We start from the raw sequence: 20,101 nt of genomic DNA, 5'->3' as shown, positions 1-20,101 counted from the left end.
GTAAAAGAATCAAAAACTTAACGTAAGAATGGGAAGCTTCATAGACTTGCTTTCAGAATGACAGATCTATAACTCACATTTCTATGTGAATTTGGTTGGGTCGCCCACAAAGTTACACATCCTGACTGAATTCCTGACTTCATAATCCAAGATTCACCTAATGGATAGTGGGTTGGGACAGTATCAAAGGATTTAGACGCAAGCAAATACTCAGAGAAGCAAAAACAAAGCTGTTCCTCCCAGTGAGTATTGCAGCATTTTCTATGAACTGAAGAGAGATTGGAGAGGATTGTAAAAAAAATAACAACGAACTGCTATGCTTGGATTAAGAGTAATATGGTGATACACAATGCAAAGGGTAGCATAGCAAGTGTAATATGTTTGAATTCTGTCAATTAATGGAGTCAATGAAGGAATCCTGCATAGGGCCAACGTCAAAGTAATAATCATGTCTTTCATTGGATATATTTACAGTTGATGTGAAAATAGAGTGAACACCACTTGACGATACATGACATGGAAATAGAATGAACACTATTCAATGACACATGTATCCCGTTCCCACTAACCTCAGCTGTTCTTACAGTACATACAGCCTGTATAGACTTTAAGAAGAATGTGGAACAGTTGGCAGCTTGTGAGAGCGTCTAGATTGCTAACTGTATGACGATGTATTAAGGGCCTAACCTAACTACACAGTCTAATGAATAGTATCAAGTTTATAAATGCCAAAGAAGGTAGGGCGGAACTTTGAGCAAGCTGCAGTTTCACATGTGAGCAATGTGAGTGGATGGGGAAATGTTTGATTGGCACGAACAAGAACAGACTCTAAGAAGACAACATCACCTAACCAAACAAACTGGTCCCAGTGCCTGCGTTACCAAACAGGACCGGCAGACAATCTGAAGGGAACAGAAGACATGTCTGGCGAGAAAGGCTCTGGTTGTTAGCAGAGTATCAATCAGAATGATTGATGACCTTGGCTATGAGGGTGATGGATAACGACAGCCCAGGTCACGCCACCCTCAGCAGCACTTTCCATGTGGCTCTTTAGGGAAGGAGATGTCCTGGTCAGTTGTCACTAGTTACCAGAGCCACAAAGTCAAAATTGGCTATATCGCATAAATTCATGAAATGGTCTTCATTTAATGTTATGGTTAGGCATAAGGTTAGCAGTGTGGTTAAGGTTAAGTTTAAAACCAGATTTTAATTAAGATAATTGTCAAAATAGGTGGGGTTTAGCCATCATTTTGTGGCTGTGGTAACTAGTGACATCTGCCCTGGTCGTGTTGGCCGGGCCATCCAGATCAATAGGTTGGATGGGTAAAACGTTTAACCTCTGCTGACACTTGATCATAGGGAGCGAACAATTGGTCCAGCCAGCGTCGTAAGGGTTTGGCCGGTGTAGGCCGTCATTGTAAATAAGAATTTGTTCTTAACTGACTTGCCTAGTTAAATAATGGTTAAATATATATATTTTTTAAATAAAATAAAACTGTCCTCTCCTTGTCAGCTGCCATGTTGTGGGACCTACCTGAATTTGTCGAATAGAAACACATTTTTTCATTGCAAAACATTTTCAGTTTGCAGTAAATGGCAGTAAATGTTTTGCAACAGAATCAGCGTAATGAATACACCCCAGGGGGAGTCATGACAATGCCCACTGTTGTAACTTGAATCCTAACCATCTTTCAGAAGTGGATGGGATCAAAACAAGGTGTGGCTGGTTAATCTCACACATCATTCTTTGTATGACGGTCAAGCTTATAATGGCTATTGAATTGTACATTTACATTTTCCCCAACTGACATTTTCCCCAATCTATTTCAAATAAGGTGGATTCAGAAATACCAGGTAGTGTGAAACATATCTGTGTCTGATCTATTTCCCATTGATTTCTTAAAGAATGCAACCTTTTAATGCCCAAGGCTGATGGAGCACTGTTTCAAGGTATTTCAAGGCGACAGAGCACAAACATGGTCTTTGTAAGGATATGGATGTTTCTATAGATTACTTATTTCAAAGACGTCATAACTTTGTTTGTTGACACTTCAAACGTAACCATTCAATAGTAATCGCATTTTTACCAGAGTATTTTGGCACAAGGTTACATTCTAGTCTTTCATACCGTAAGAAGCTTGAGCCTTGTATAGAAATGTACAGATTAGACACGACAAACGACGCAGGTCATCCACAAAGAAAGATATATGGTTTGAGAGGCTGGACTCATAAAGCAAATGCATGTAGTATAATCTCAATCCACTCCCTGACAATGTATTAGTTGACAAGTCACGGTTAAATCAAATCACTTTCTGAATAAATACAAAGCTAGGTTTTCCCAGATAACTAAAGACACTGTGTAGATGCCTTGAAACTATACAAAAAAGGCCAAATGCCGAAATGGGAACTGCTGACCTTTATGCAATCATTGTTTACATTCCTGCTACTAGCTACCCCCTTTCAAAACCATATTGAGTGCCTGCCAATTTCCAGAATCCCCTTGGCTGCACAGTTCTTACATCAGCTGCAAAGCAACTAGATACTGGACACTTTTAAACACTCCACTTCACAGCCAAAAGCCAGTATTCACTACACTTGTACTGCTTGGCTGCTGTTCAAACTGCTCTCTCCCTCGCTCCCCCCCCCACACCCTTTAGTTACATCCCTCTGTTTCTCCTTGACTCAACAGGAAGACTTTAATAGGTCTTCCAATGCCATTGTTTGTTTTGTTTAAGCCGTTGTTTTTATGGAATGCCTAGTTCCATTAACCCTGTTCTTTCTTTGTGTTAAAACAAAGTCTGTCACACACCCAAAGGTTCCCCAGGGCACTTCATGGACGATAGTTTGACGACAGAATTTTTCAACAGGCCTTCAGCATATCCTCTAATGGTCTGCCGTGCACTGCACACAAATGATTGGGTCACACAAATAAATGCTGTGAGAACTGGATGTAATACATCACTGACTTTGCTTAAGTCTGGATTTTATTCATTTACAGTGTCCTCCGTAATTATTGTGACAGTGAAGCATTTTTTATTATTTTGGCTCTATACTTCAAAAGTTGGGATTTTAAATCGAACAAAAATCAAAAAAGCATTCAGAACTTTTACTCAAAAAAACAGTTTTTGCTTTGTCATTATAGGTTATTATGTGTAGATTGATGAGGGAAAAAACGATTTAATCAATTTTAGAATTAGGCTGTAACGTAACAAAATGTGGAAAAAGTCAAGGGGTCTGAAAACTTTCAGAATCCACTGTATAGGTTACAAATTTCAGGAGTGAACATCAAGGAATGCCATCGATATAGGAGTAGTATCAGCAGAATCACGCTGGCGAGCAATCCCAATAAGTGTCACTTTGTGGCATTGGCTCCAATTCATCCTTCATTTCCTGGAGTCACCGCCCTTCCCCCATTCCGTGTGTTGGTGCGTGCAAACCAATATTTAATGCCAACTCCCTGATAATAATGAGTGCAATACATTTTAAACATATACTCTATTTACTGTCCATCTGTGTTACATCTGCCCTGCTGTTTGTATTTAAAAAACAGGACAGGGTACATCAAAGTCTTTTCTGCTTTTGGAGTTTTATAGCCGGAGGATGAATGTGTAATGAAAGGAGAAGGGGTAGGCAATGGACAGTGGGGAGGTCAACACTCTCTGCCTCATTTGTGGATGAGCAACAGATTCCCCTTCAACAAAATGACTGTTGTGGTTAGTCAACTTCAGGAAAGAGGAACATGGTAATTGTCATCCTAAAAGGCCCAAAATTTGAGGTTTTGTCTGGAATTGTGCTATAAAAGTAGGGGCCTGGTGGATTGTCAATTAAGATGCAATTTTTTTACTGGAGTATTTCTCTGTATTTAAAAACAGCTTGCAATTTATTTTCTCACATTTTTGGAGTTGGGCATGTTTGTTACAGAGGTCTGAATGCACGGCATGCTGTGATAATAATTAGTACATGTTTCAAGGTGTTAAAACAAAATACAAGAGGTGAATATGTAAGTCTACACGCTAGCTGCATGGTTAATGAGCTGCAGGGTTAATGAGCTGCAGGGGGTAAAGCCAGTTCTGAACACAACAAACAAGACTGTAAGTTAAACATGGGAGGTAAAACATAGAGTTTACCCTCTGGTGATTGAGCACCAAGCTGCTTCTGAAATGGCACCGTATTCCCTACACAGTGCACTACTTTCTGGCCAAAAGTAGTACACTATATTTTTTATTTAACCTTTATTTTGACAGGGAAGACATATTGAGACCTAGGTCTCTTTTCCAAATGCGCCCTGTATAACAAAATATAAAATACACATTAAACTAACACCCCCCCCAAAAAAAATATACCAACAAGGTGCATTCAGAAAGTATTCAGACCCCTTGACTTTTTCCACATTTTGTTACGTTGCAGGCAAGAACCTGATGGTCACTCTGACAGACCTCCAGATTTCCTCTGTGGAGATGGGAGAACCTTCCATCTCTGCAACACTCCACCAATCAGGCCTTTATGGTAGAGGGGCCAGACGGAAGCCACTCCTCAGTAAAAGGCACATGACAGCCCACTTGGAGTTTGCCATAAGGCACCTAAAGACTCTCAGACCATAAGAAACAAGATTCTCTGATTTGATGAAACCAAGATTGAACTCTTTGGCCTGAATGCCAAGAGTCACGTCTGGAGGAAACCTGGCACCATCCCTACGGTGAAGAATGGTGGTGGCAGCATCATGCTGTGGGGATGCTTTTCAGTGGCAGGGACTGGGAGACTAGTCAGGATCGAGGGAAAGATGAACGGAGCGAAGTACAGAGAGATCCTTGATGAAAACCTGCTCATGAGCGCTTAGGACCTCAGACTGGGGCGAACATATACCTTCCAACAGGATAACGCAGAAGTGGCTTCAGGACAAGTCTCTGAATGTCCTTTTCATACATTTGCAAAAAGGTATAAAAACCTGTTTTTGCTTTGACATTATGGGGTATATTATTGTGTTTAGATTACTGAGGAAAAAAACTATTTAATCCATTTTAGAATAAGGCTTTAACGTAACAAAATGTGGAAAAAGTCAAGGGGTCTAATTACTTTCCGAATGTACTGTATACACACACACACACACACACACACACACACACACACACACACACACACACACACACACACACACACACACACACACACACACACACACACACACACACACACACACACACACACACACACACACACACAGACACAGACACAGACACACACACACACACACACACACAAATAAAACATCACAAATAGGAAATAGGGTGACATTTTGGACAGTGGAAGTAGGCTAGCCCAGAAAGCACCAGATTCTCGTGCCATGTTATTGTGATAACGAACAGGTATGATGACCTCTGCCTTATCAGATGTTGAACTGTAACAGATACATGTAGGCCTACAGGTTGGGAGAGAAAAAAGAAAAAGATCCTCCCTCATGTGTTTGATGGAGTAAACAACAGTGAATGGAAAGAGGTCCGGGTAGTAATAAAAGAAGTGCTGCCATAACAAAATATCAGGGGGCAGGTGTATGTACAGGCGCCAGGGGGTAGGGATGGGTGTCACTAAAATAACACAGCTCAAATGGCACTCTACCAGGGGCAAATCAGTTTCGTTGGCAAAAAAGTATCCACTGCTGGTATAATTTGATATCCACCCAACGAATCCTTTTTGTAATTCAGCTGCCTCCTTATGCCGGCGGCAGATATCTTCTATCAGAGGCTACTGGCAACCTGCCTCGCCTCAAAATTTTGATTAATTGATGACCACATTTTTAATCAGACCTCCGTCCCGACCACATGGGGGCTAATTTAGTCTGACCTTTCCACAGCCAAGATGATACACTCCTAGGCTGCATGGCCAGGTTTGGCTAAAGGCAACTATACACTGGCTGTCATCTAGCACTTACCTGAATGTCTAGTTTTTAATGCAGGGCTAACATTTCTGTTTGGAATGGTTCCAACTGACAGACTGATAGAGACGTGCAACTAGTCTGAGAGGGTCTGGGTCCTGAATGGCCAGATTAGCACTCTCCCTCAGGCACATTCCAACTGCCTCCACCCACCTGCCCAAAATAAATGGTACGGTCTTAACCCCTTCCTCCCCATGGAGAAGCACACGCCAGACCATCACAGCACTTCTACTCAGCTACTATCAACAAGAAAATACATTTAACATGTGTTTGTATAACATAAAAATGAAGGTGGAAAATACATAAAGTTTGAGTTCATGTTCCTTACAGAGTTCCGTGTGGGGGGGAATTATGCAGAGAAATAAACTGAATTCCGCAGTGAGTCATTAACATTGGATTGCGTAACATTATCTGAATGGACAAGGTACTAGTACAGGAACTATTTTTTATTTATTTTTCCTTTATTTAACTAGGCAAGTCAGTTGAGAACAAATTCTTATTTTCAATGACAGCCTAGGAACAGTGGGTTCTGCCTTGTTCAGGGCCAGAATTACAGAATTTTACCTTGACAGCTCAGGGATTTGATCTTGCAACATTTCAGTTACTAGTCCAACACTCTAACCACTAGGCTACCTGCTGCCCAGTTATTAATTATATAACTGTCAACAATATAATATAGATTCTGGGGTAACCATGATATAACTCAGATTGTTACGGCAACGCTGACATGTCATGATAACATGTGGTAGAACATTCTAGAACTGTCACGGCCGTTAACAGAAGAAGAGGACCAAGGTGCAGCGTGGTGTACGTACATTTTTCCTTTTATTTATAAAAATGACGCCGGACAAAAAAATAAACACTACAAAAACAAACCGTGAAGCTTAAGGCTATGTGCCATCAAACAAAGTTACCTTCCCACAAACACAGGTGAGAAAAAGGGCAGCCTAAGTATGGTTCTCAATCAGAGACAACGACAGACAGAACCACACCCGGCCAAACACAAAGAAATAGAAAACATAGAACATAGAATACCCACCCCAACTCATGCCCTGACCAAACCAAAATAGAGACATAAAAAGGATCTCTAAGGTCAGGGCGGGACAGTACCCCCCCCCCCCCCCCCCAAAGGTGTGGACTCCGACCACAAAACCTAAACCTATAGGGGAGGGTCTGGGTGGGCATCTATCCGCGGTGGCAGCTCAGATGCGGGACGCAGACCCCACTCCATCACTGGCTCACCCCACCTTGGTGGCACCTCTGGTGCGGGGACCCTCGTCGTCGACCCCGGACTGGGGACCCTCGTAGCGGGCTCCGGACTGGAGACCATCGCTGGAGGCTCCGGACTGGAGGCCGTCGCTGGAGGCTCCGGACTTGAGGCCTGAAGGCCATGGAGGCCATGGAGGCCATGACTCTTCACTGGAGGCTTCTTGCCATGGATCATCACTGGAGGGAGGAGACGTATGGGCAGTCTGGTACGTTGAGCTGTCACAGAGCTCACCAGGCTGGGGAGACATACAGGAGGATTAGTTCTAGGCGCAGGCACAGGACTCACCAGGCTGGAGAGACATACAGGAGGCCCTGTCCTTCTGGGGACAGGCACAGGATACACTGGGCCGTGGAGGCGCACTGGAGGTCTTGAGCGTAGAGCCTGCACAACCCGACCTGGCTGGATGGTTATTTTCGCCATGCAGATGCGAGGTGCTGGCACAGGACGCACTGGGCTGTGCAGACGCACCGGAGACACAGTGCGCAGAGCCGGCGCATGATATCCTGGGCCGTAGAGACGTACTGGCGGCCAGATGTGCTGAGCCGGCACTCTCCGACCTGGCTGGATGCCCACTCTAGCCCTGCCGATTCGGGGAGCTGGAAGGTAGCGCACCGGGCTGTGCACGCGCACTGGAGACACCGTGCGCTCCACCGCATAACACGGTGCCTGACCAGTACGACGCTCGCCACGGTAAGCATGGGGAGTTGGCTCAGGTCTCCAACCTGACTCAGCCACTGGAGGCTTCTTGCCATGGATCATCACTGGAGTCTTCGTGCCATGGATCATCACTGGAGGCTTCTTGCCATGGATCATCACTGGAGGCTTCGTGCCATGGATCGTGCCATGGATCAAAATTGTGCCCCCCCCCCCCCCAATTTTTTTTGGAGCTGCCTCTCGGGCTTCCTTGCTAGCCGTGTTCCTTCGTAACGCTGCCGCTCTGCTCTTGCTGCCTCCAGTTCCTCCCGTGGACGGCGATACTCCCCAGCCTGCCTCCAGGGTCCCTTACCGTCCAGGATCTCCTCCCAAGTCCATGAATCCTGGACACGCTGCTCCTCCTTACCACGCTGCTTGGTCCGTTGTTGGTGGGAAGTTCTGTCACGGCCGTTAAGAGAAGAAGAGAACCAAGGTGCAGCGTGGTGAGCGTACATTTTTCCTTTTATTTATAAAAATGACGCCGAACAAAACAATAAACACTACAAAAACAAACCGTGAAGCTTAAGGCTATGTGCCATTAACCAAAGTTAACTTCCCACAAACACAGGTGGGAAAAAGGGGAGCCTAAGTATGGTTCTCAGAGACAACGACAGACAGCTGCCTCTGATTGAGAACCACACCCGGCCAAACACAAAGAAATAGAAAACATAGAACATAGAATACCCACCCCAACTCACGCCCCGACCAAACCAAAATAGAGACATAAAAAGGATCTCTAAGGTCAGGGCGTGACAAGAACATGCCCAATTCCATACATTTTGCCTTGGATCTCTTAACACAGAGACTCATGTATTAAATTATTTCACCAAATACGCAAGTACCGAAATTATATTGTCATTATTACATAACTTCCGAAGTCTGTGTAAAAATGACAATATGTGTAGCAAACATTTAACTTGCATTTCCCTATGTTTCAAAAATACCCTGCGGCAGCATTTTACAGAGGCTGGCTTATGTAAAATGTGCATATAGCAGCTAGGTATATTTTACTTTGTTTTCACACAAGAGATATTATAATTTATGTTTAAATAATGCAATTCACATGTTTAACCTATACTTTTTCCACTTCTACCCTTTATCAATAGCTAACCTAACCTTTAGCATTAGCTACAATGGAAACATACATGTATGCAGTGTATTATGTTCTCTTCTTTCTGGTCCACCTCGACATAGCCCTATCGCTATGCTCGAACACAGCTTCTCACAACGGAAATACTTCACATAAAAACAATCCCACTGTATCTATACAACAATTTCAACAGGGTCTCCAAACCATATCAAAACCAATGCAGTGTTTACAGTAAATATGAGCCTGCTAAGGACGGTTAAAAGTAGACTCAGCAATATGACATCATACACAGCTAGGCGACATCCTGCTTACATCAACAGCATTCAAATTTCCTAAGACCCTTTCCAATGTGAGCATGCCTCAAGGGAGGGAGGTTTCAAATTGGAGAGCCGAACTGAAGAGCTAATAGTGGCATTCTTGGCAAATATTGTCTTCCGTTGATGTCTGGAAGCAGGAAGTCAACCCCGCTGTGGGTATACCTACCTACATGTACCTACCCACTATAACCCCCCCAGGGTCCTACCTGTCTAAACTGCTCTTCGTAAGTCCAGTCTCCGTGGTCCTGGCCTCCCAGCTGGCTGTGGGATCCGTGTGGGGGGAGGATGGCCATTCTGGGCTCCTGGTCCGGGTGGGTCCCGGTGCGGGGCCGGGCCTGCTTCAGCAGCTGGGAGTGGGCGTGCAGCTGGCGGTGGGGCAGCAGCATGGCCAGCGCCTCCCGGCCCGTGGGAAGCCCCTCGTCCACCAGCTCGTCCTCATAGTCCTCCTCCATCTCCCCCTCAAAGTCCTCCTCATCCCACTTCTGCTTTCTGCAGCCGAGAGAAAGAGCCATGCCAGCCACGTTACAACACCGTACACATACTGGTATATACCAATGTACTGGTGTTTGGGTGACTTGGAATGATCTCCAAAAGTCCTTGAAGGATTTGGTGCCTCTAGGGCAATTCAGGCATATGTTAGAGGGCCTTTTTACGAAAGAATGTGTTTGTTTCATATTATTGTGTTTTGATTTTCATGTTTTGCGTTTGCTTTCATATAGTGTGTAATTGATGAGTATATTGATATGTATTGTGTAATTGATGAGTATATAGATATGTATTGTGTAATTGATGAGTATATAGATATGTATTGTGTAATTGATGAGTATATAGATATATATTGTGTAATTGATGAGTATATAGATATGTATTGTGTAAATGATGAGTATATAGATATGTATTGTGTAATTGTTGTTTATTGATGTGTTGGACATGGTCGTCATTGTAAATAGGAATTTGTTCTTAATTGACTGACCTGTATAAATAAAAGGTAAAACATTTAAATAAAACTTGTGTAAGCACTCGTGTAATCACGAGGGCAATAATTATTTTGATCGAAAGCCAGCTAACACACGATTGAAACTTTAAAAAGGTGTTGCGTGACAGTATATAGGCTAGGCTAAATGGTAAAGATTGGGAACATTTTAATAAACTTACAAAGGTCAAACAAAACCCTAGACCAGAGCAAAGCACCCAGTCAGACATTCAAGGTTAGTCATTTAGCAGACACTCTTATCCAGAGTGATTTATTAGGGTTAAGTGCCTTGCTCAAGGCTTGGGGATTCAAACTAGTGACCTATCGGATACTGGCCCGGTATAAGCATGTATAAGCATGAGGCAGTCCTACTCACATCATCTCCTCTTCCTCAGAGCCCATCATATCTTTGTACTGTTCCCCTTCCTCCTCCTCGTCATCATCCTCTTCTTCCTCGTCCTCTCCCCCGCTGCTGCGCTCTGACATGGGGCTGTCTGAGGCCCTCTGCAACCCGGCCGCCACCGCCCTCATGGCTGCCAGGGCCGCCATCTGGGCGTGCTCTGACTCCGGGGCGGGGCTTCCCATCAGCTGGTCCCCAACGCCAGCGGTGGTCCGGCCGCGAGCGCCGTCCTGCTGCAGCTGCTGTTGCTCCAGTTCCATCAGCAACTTGGCCCTCTGCTGCCTGTGCAGGTTCTCCATCACGGCTTGAAGCTTCATCTCAAGGGAAAGTGTTGCACCGGCCGGGGGTCTCCTTCCCCTCCTCCCCCTGAATAGCTCCAGTCACAGGGGCTGGTGGGGGCTGCCGCCTCGCTAAGTCCTGATGCTGAGGGCCTGGATGAAATGCCTGACCAGCTAACTCAGCGGCAGGAGCGTTCTCTTGACGGGTAGGTTAGTTAGGTCCTCGAAGAGCGGGAGGGGTTCTTAGAGCAATGAAACATTCACTCGGACACTGTCCACAGCCAGAAGTCTCTAGTACTGTTTCTCTGTGCAGGGAAGGGAAGGCCAGTGGAGAGTCCCTGTGAGCGCCGTACTTAGGCACTAGCGGCTGAAGTGGTGGAGATCTCTATGTGGACCACACCGTAATGGCTTTACCAGGGCCTGTGGGAAAGAGACGAACGTGAGAAAAAGATCTAGCCACTGCTTCAACATTGTTTCTCATGTTGGTTAGCCAATATGGTTGGTTGGTTGCAGACAGTCTACATGCTGGTTTCAGTTGATGTGTCAAATTCAAAAAGTATTCAAAGAGAAAGTAAAAATAGTAACAAGTGTGTTACATAGATAAACTATTTTCTATATTTCCCTCACTATATATTTCCCTTCCCTGGCTTCTAGCCAATCTATCTATGGGTAGCAGGGTTGACAAGTTATTTGTATTTATTATGGATCCCCATTAGCTAAGTGTGTGCCCACTAAGTATTATGCTCAACACACTCAGTTTTCCCAACAAAACACCAGAAAATAGCCAAAAAGAGTAGAACCAGCGAACTGCTTTCACACTATGATTTGACAATTAGATGTTCAATGTTTGTTCTGATTTAGATACATTTTTTAAGGAATAGTTTTACCATATTAAAATGTTACAGGGTTGACCTTAAACTTGAGGGACAAATGGGAATAATCATTAAATCACATTAAAAAAATATATACAAGGGCATTCATACCCCTTAACTTTTTTTTTTTACTCAAACCTTATTTCCTGCAATTCTATACATTATTCCATTGAGTGAAGGGAAAATGTTGAAGTTTTTAAGCTAATTTCCTGCAATTCTACACATTTTCCATGTCTTATGTTTGTTCAATCCTGAACGTTTTCTGTTTTTGTTTTGTTTTTTATTGGGGGGGGGGGGGGGGTCTGTCTTGGCCCTGTTCTGGTTCCGGATCCAAATGAGTATGGCTGAGTTAGAGCATAGATGTATATGATCCATTTTTTTTACTGACTTGCCTAGTTAAATAAAGGTAAGAACAAATTCTTATTTTCAATGAAGGCCTAGGAACAGAACTGCCTTGTTCAGGGGCAGAACGACAGATTTGTACATTGTCAGCTTGGGGATTTGATATTGCAACCTTTCGTTTAGTAGTCCAACGCTCTAACCACTAGGCTACGCTGCCACCCGTGTCTAAAGAATGTAAAACGCACCCTATTCGTGGAACGACCCATAAGTCAGACATCTTTTTTTTTCAGTCAGAAATGCAAATATAAGGGGGAAATCTATGGCACTCATGACTGAACAGCCCTGGTTTACATGACTACTATGCAATTTGTAGAAAATGTTGCTCAGAGCATGTTCTAGGATGACTTTTTGTACTATTCTCAAGTGACTCACACCACAGCAATTCATAAGAAGGCATGTCAAGCTTGGCATGACTGTAAGCTAGAAAGACCTAGCACATGCTATAAGGGGAAAGGTCTACATTTCGATTGAATAAGACCTGGGTCACATCTAGGTCAGAAAAAAGATAAGCTTAACACAGTGTTCTCGAATAAATAGCACACACTGACAGGGATATGAAGACACCTTCTCCAAGCAGGTGTTGAACAGACTAGGTTGCCTCTGAAATGACACCCTAGCTAGCCTATAACTATAATGCACTACTTTTGACCCTAGGCCTATGACTCCAGCCATGATAGTGTTCATGATGCTTCTCTACTCACTGGCAAAAACGGCACTGGCAAAAGAAAAACGGCACTGGAAAAACTTGTCACTTCCATGGGCTTGTGTTTCAGAAGACGTGCAAGAAATAACCACAAGATGAGCAGTTTTATTAGTAGAAGTGAGTCATTCAATATCGACTCACTCAATATGATTTTCTGGCACAGAGAGCAACTATGTCACTCCAGTTGTTGGATCCAAAATAGTAGCAATATGACATCATATCATATTGTATCAGCTTTTATTGCACTATGGTAACAAGACTATTGTCTGTTCATTGCAACCATAAAACAAGACATTTACATTTCAGCATATTCTGGTCTGTAAGATTACAGGCTATGGACCAAAAATGCTATGTTGATTTACATTTAAAATAATATCAAGTTAAACAGACATGTTGAATCATCCAACAGTCGGATGCATTGCACCATAATTATTTATCTTATGCCAATTTGCTGCACCCAATGTTTCACAATAAAATTTCATAAGCCAGTGATTAAGCTTCACGACAGTGGTTTTCAACAATGGTGCACAAAATGTGCTTCCCTATATTTGGAAATATTCCATGACAGACAGACCATGGCAGAACAGCAAACTGGTTTCCTGTTCCTGAACAAAATACATTTAGTTGGGGGAGGTGTTTGTGGTTCCTCTGCTTCAAATGCCTTTTTTGGTGTCCAACACCTGTGATTTCCCACAGAAATGGCAAGATACAGCAAGGAATGAGGACTATGTGTTAGGTCATCGATTCATCATTCTGATTGGGACTGTATGTGTTAGGTCATCCATTCATCATTCTGAATGTTAATAGGGAACATTGAAGCGTTGCATCATATGAATCACCATTATATCAACAACTTTGGGACTATGTTGTTTATGTCTATGATTCATGTGATGGTATAATTGCTGATGATGTCGTGACTAATTCAGTTTCTAACGCCAAGACTAACGGGCTGAAAAATAGGTTTCTAGCCATGGACAGAAAAAACAAGCCTGATCACATAGGAACTATATTTTCTCTGTGTTATGCAATACTGATGTGCAGTGTGGTAAGCATTGTAGAGCAAACAAGCTACTTTGCATCACAGGTAGACGCAACCCACTGGTGGTGAACGGCCAGGGCGAATTGAGTAACTTCACTACACTACACACAATGTGAACCACAACCTTAAGTCAATCACTTGATCATTGCAACCCGTTTACATTTCATATGACTTTCCTCTCAAATGTCTTTTGGCTTCAAACCAAAGCAATGGACACCCATAAGTGATCTGACCTTAGGGTTATTGGTGTAGGCTAGATGAAACTGGCTGAGGGGGAGCTGTCACGAAGCCAATCTAGTGGACAGAGGGTTTAAATGAAGGATAAGGGACGAATGATATGTTATTGGGTTAATCCTTTACTTACCTACTGGCACAGAGACAGAGGGAGGGGTGAGGGTGGAAGATAGTGAGGTCTGAACAAACAGGACAAAGAGATAAGGAAAGCGCTAAGGGTCTAATTCCAAAGTGATAAAGGGTCTCTGCCACCTCACATAATGGGTGCTCCAATATTCAACTATAGTCTCCTAAAGAATAAACAAGACCAGTACAGAGCATTGAAATTGTGCTTTGGTAACGTTTGAAATGTGCAGTGTATATTTAACCGGCATGCCGGTAATGGACAGAAAAGAGCTAGTTGAGTTCGGAAGTGTGTAGCGATCTCTCCAACATATCTGCGACTACGGACCACTTCTTGACATCATTTCCATTTTTGCTCAGAATACAGTTGGAAATTTGGGAGGCCTTTTTCAGACTGTACTGAACCAAAATATAAACGCAACATATAACAATTTCAAATGTTTTACTGTTACAGTTCATATAAGAAATCAGTCCATATTGTAACGGCTGATTTCCTCCTCTTCGTCTGAAGAGGAGGAGTAGGGATCGGACCAAAACGCAGCGTGTTGTGAAGACATGATGAATTTATTTAGACCAGACGAAAACGAAGTACACTTGAGAAATTACAAAACAAAACAATAAACGACGTAGACCGACCTGAACATGAGAACTACATATAAACGAAGAACGCACGAACAGGAACAGACTAGACAAACGATAGAGTCCCGTGTGGTACAAAACTAACACGGAAGACAAACACCCACAAAACACACGTGAAACCCCGGCTGCCTTAGTATGATTCTCAATCAGGGACAACGATTGACAGCTGCCTCTGATTGAGAATCATACCAGGCCGAACACAAAATCCCAACCTAGAAAATCACACATAGACAAACCCACCCAACTCACGCCCTGACCAACTAAATAAATACAAGACAAAGGAAAACAGGTCAGGAACGTGACACATATAGTCAATGCCATATAGTCAAGGCCAACGACATTGACCAGCTTTCTATAAGAGGGCTATTACGGTGGTTATCTAAACTGAACAAAAATATAAACGCAACATGTAAAGTGTTGGTCTCATGTTTCATGAGCTGAAATAAAAAATCCCAGAAATGTTCCATATGCACAAAAAGCTTCTTTCTCTCAAATTTTGTACACAAATTTGTTTACATAATTGTTAGTGAGCATTTCTTATTTGCTTAGTTGGGCAGGATATTATTTGCCACGCTAATCCATCCACCTGGCAGGTGTGGCATATCGTTGTTTTAGAGGGTCTGAATACTTTCCGAATGCACTGTATATTTACTATAATTTGTTCATGTGTTTCACCTAACCTCATGACCAAAAACACACATTGCTCAAAACGTCATAACCCTCTGAAGTCTTCAGTGGTGTTATGTGGACTGTGTCAATGTGCATTCCATGGGAAGTGCACCCCTATTGATAAAACTAACACAAATGTATGGTTGTATTGGACATGTGAGGCATGCACTTCTATGTTTCCGTTTCACTCTCTGGATGATTCCGACTGTGTATCTCTCTTAGTTGGGCAGGATATCAACCCTGATAACATGGTCTTTAACCCATTAGATATTAATGAAGCCAACAATAGATATAATGATTGATTCAAACTTCCTGAAATTGACCAGAAATAAGTCTATCACTTGCGATTAATATAATGTTAAGAAATTTAACAACCTTTATATCAGATGATTTAATTCCAATAAATGCTTATTTCCTACCTTTATAATGCTGTTCACCAGTGTAGAACATCAAGAGTGGGAGGATGAGTGTCTATTTTTGTTCATAAACGTTTTCAATTCTTTGTAAGAGAGGACCTCACACTTACATCTGAAAACAAAGTATAAGAACAAATTTACTCACCTACTTTGGATATCCCCAAAAATATATTTGACTAACAAATTCCAAGAAACCTTAAATAATATAAAGTACTTGGAAAATCCTCAATCAACAGTTGAATAAGAAAAAAAGGCATCTACTACTATCCCATCTCAATTTATTTTTGGAAATAAGACCTATAGTGATCCTGATGTTATTTCATGTGAATTTAATAACTTTTTTGTGAATGTGGGATCCTCGCTGTCAAAGAAAATTAGCAAAACTGATGGAAATGGGGCCTCCCGAGTGGCGCAGTGGTCTAAGGCACTGCATTGCAATGCTAGCTGTGCCACTAGAGGTTCTGGGTTAGAGTCCAGGCTCTGTCGCACAATTGGCACAGCACGGCACAGCATTGGTTTGGCCGGCAGAGATGTCCTTGTCCCATCGCGCACTAGCGACTCCTGTTGCGGGCCGGGCGCAGTGCACACTGACACGGTCACCAGGTGTACTGTGTTTCCTCCGACACATTGCTGTGGCTGGCTTCCGGGTTAAGTGGACATTGTGTCAAGAAGCAGTGCAGCTTGGTTGGGTTGTGTTTCGGAGGACGCACAGCTCTTGACCTTCGCCACTCTCGAATCCGTACGGGAGTTGCAGCGATGAGACAAGACTGTAACTACCAATTGGATACCACGAAATTGGGGAGAAAAAGGGGAGAAAAAATACAAAAATAAAAACAAAAATAAAATACTCATGGAAATCCCTTGGATTATATTAAGGGACATTTCCCTTGTATGCTCAGTTTGACCCTCCTGAGGTGATGGAGGTAATTGGTAATTTAAAGATATCAGCAGCAGGTCATGATGAGAGTGGTGCCTCTTTGGTGAAATCAGTGTCTTCCTTGACTACTGAGCCTCTAATGTATATCTTCACCAAATCTATGGTATTGTTCCTAAAGATTTGAAAATTGCCAAAGTTATCCCCATCTATAAAACTGGGGATCCAAGATCTTTTACAAATTATCGGCCAATATCTGTACTACCATGTTTTTCTAAAATCCAAGAAAAATTGGTGTATAAGAGAATGTTGAAACATTTAAATCAACACTTCATTCTATATGAGCACCAATATGGTTTTCGTAAAAACTACTCCACAGATATGGGTCTTTTGCAACTTGTGGATAAAATATTTACAGCCCTTAACAATCAATACGCTCTTGGCATCTCTTTACATGTATCCAAAGCGTTTGAAACGGTTGATCATGAAATATGACTTTCTAAATTGCATTATTACGTGTTTCATGATTATACATATAATTTATTATAGAGAACAATTTGTTTATGCAAACGGGTGTGCATCTACCAGGGCCAAGATATCCTGCGGCGTGCCACAGGGTTTGATAATTGGACCTTTGTTATTCCTAATCTATTTCAATGACCTTGCTGCTGTGCCTTCTACCGTACTTCCCATTCTCTTTGCTGAGGATACCAATTTGATTTTATCACACAAGAATTTTGATTCACTAATTAATGAAGCCAACTCAGGCATGGCCACATTTTCTGAATGGTTCCAGATAAACAAATAATCTTTAAATGTAAAAAAATCCTACTTTATTGTATTCACTAGTAAGAAATATTGTAAATATATTGTGTTAAGTGTTTCCTCCAAATAGCTTAACTCTTACACACTCACACACACACACATTTAAACAAAACAAATACTTTTTTCCCCTCGTGATTACTGATCATACATTTATAATTAGTAGGTTTTATTATCTGTTTTAACAAAGCTTTTGTATTTATGTATTGTATATTGCGCTTCCAACCACACTGTTTAAAAAAAATGCATTTGTTTTTATCTGTATTGTTGTTTATTTGGCAAATAAATTAAACTTCTCCACATTTAATTTTCCCCATAAGGGATTTTAGAAATACTTAGGGGTGGCAGGTAGCCTAGTGGTTAGAGCGTTGGGCCAGTAACTGAAGGTTGTTAGATCGAATCCCCGAGCTGACAAGGTAAAAATCTGTCATTCTACCCCCGAACAAGGCAGTTAACCCACTCTTCCTAGGCCTTCATTGGGGCCTACTGGGGTAGGACGTCATTGTAAATAAGAATTTGTTCTTAACTGACTCGCCAAGTTATATTTTAAAAATAATGGCTCTGTTTCGTGGTGTTATGTTCTGATAACCATGTAAATCTTTCTAGGACAAGGTGACTTTTATAAATATATTCACCCCCCCCCAAAAAAATTAAATGCAAATGAGGTGCTAATGTGGCTATCATAAAGAACTACAAATGACACGATGATCTGGACGAGACTGCCAAATCGAGGCAAAGGTAAGAATCTCTGGATTAACAATCTAATGTTAGATAAATGTAGTAATGAATAAATTGGCTACATTTGTTTAAATTGACAATTCTGTGAACTGTCTTGTGCAAGTTTAAATGTATGCAATACCTGTTAGCAATGGTGGCAACTGGAGATGACTGGCACGGTTTTGAGTTTTGCATGATGTCTTCATCAATTAGCATTGACTGCTAGATTTTATGGGTATTATGACATCTCCACTGTGGGGCTCTATGACAAGCGCGAATAAACTCCTTGATGGAAACCTACACATGTGAAGCTGTGTTGTTATCCAGGCAGAGACATGCAAGGATAGCCTGGATGACTGGCACTCTGACTTGCAATTCAACTGAAATGGCAGTTGTCCACACAAAATATATGTCAATGTTCTCATAATTTGTAGAAAAAGCTGTTGCGCAGCAACTCACTGCCTTCCTGAAGACAAGCAATGTATACGAAATGCTTCAGTCTAGTTTTTGACCCCATCATAGCACTGAGACTGCACTTGTGAAGGTGCTAAATTACCTTTTAATGGCGTCAGACCGAGGCTCTGCATCTGTCCTCGTGCTCCTAGACCTTAGTGCTGCTTTTGATATCATCGATCACCACATTCTTTTGGAGAGATTGGAAACCCAAATTGGTCTACACGGACAAGTTCTGGCCTGGTTTAGATCTTATCTGTCGGAAAGATATCAGTTTATCTCTGTGGATGGTTTGTCCTCTGACAAATCAACTGTAAATGTCGGTGTTCCTCAAGGATCCGTTTTAGGACCACTATTGTTTTCACTATATATTTTACCTCTTGGGGATGTCATTCGAAAACATAATGTTAACTTTCACTGCAATGCGGATGACACACAGCTGTACATTTCAATGAAACATGGTGAAGCCCCAAAATTGCCCTCGCTGGAAGCCTGTGTTACAGACATAAGGAAGTGGATGGCTGCAAACTTTCTACTTTTAAACTCAGACAAAACAGAGATGCTTGTTTTAGGTCCCAAGAAACAAAGAGATCTTCTGTTGAATCTGACAATTAATCTTGATGGTTGTACAGTCGTCTCAAATAAAACTGTGAAGGACCTCGGCGTTACTCTGGACCCTGATCTCTCTTTTGACGAACATATCAAGACTGTTTCAAGGACAGCTTTTTTCCATCTACGTAACATTGCAAAAATCTGAAATTTTCTGTCCAAAAATGATGCTGAAAAATGTATCCATGCTTTTGCTACTTCTAGGTTAGACTACTGCAATGCTATACTTTCCGGCTACCCGAATAAAGCACAAAATAAACTTCAGTTAGTGCTAAATACGGCTGCTAGAATCCTGACTAGAACCAAAAAATGTGATCATATTACTCCAGTTCTAGCCTCCCTACACTGGCTTCCTGTTAAGGCAAGGGCTGATTTCAAGGTTTTACTGCTAACCTACAAAGCATTACATGGGCTTGCTCCTACCCATCTTTCCGATTTGGTCTACACGTACATTATGGTCACAAGACACAGGCCTCCTAATTGTCCCTAGAATTTCTAAGCAAACAGCTGAAGGCATGGCTTTCTCCTAAAGAGCTCCATTTTTATGGAATGGTCTGCCTACCCATGTGACTCGGTCTC

At 42.2% G+C, this 20,101-nt stretch overlaps 1 protein-coding gene across 3 annotated transcripts in view; it reads right to left on the bottom strand.

The window, feature by feature from the left end:
* LOC139539607 (AT-rich interactive domain-containing protein 3A-like) overlaps window positions 1-20,101 on the bottom strand; it is a 57,087-nt gene that overhangs the window by 18,863 nt on the left and 18,123 nt on the right. The window contains exons 2-5 of one of the 3 annotated variants that reach the window (XM_071342697.1): window positions 16,051-16,159; window positions 10,649-11,370; window positions 9,506-9,788; window positions 7,177-7,434 (exon numbers count right to left, since the gene is read on the bottom strand). In XM_071342697.1, the coding sequence (XP_071198798.1) occupies window positions 7,177-7,434; window positions 9,506-9,788; window positions 10,649-10,989 (882 nt within the window). In that variant the 5' untranslated portion in view covers window positions 10,990-11,370; window positions 16,051-16,159. The remainder of the gene's footprint in view (window positions 1-7,176; window positions 7,435-9,505; window positions 9,789-10,648; window positions 11,371-16,050; window positions 16,160-20,101) is intronic. The other 2 variants (XM_071342696.1, XM_071342698.1) reach the window with 2 other exon arrangements.

This window comes from Salvelinus alpinus, chromosome 15 (assembly GCF_045679555.1).
Source record: "Salvelinus alpinus chromosome 15, SLU_Salpinus.1, whole genome shotgun sequence".
NCBI classification, from domain to species: domain Eukaryota; kingdom Metazoa; phylum Chordata; class Actinopteri; order Salmoniformes; family Salmonidae; genus Salvelinus; species Salvelinus alpinus.
The sequence above is the reverse complement of the archived record's forward strand: the minus strand, read 5'-3'. Positions and strand labels throughout refer to the sequence as shown.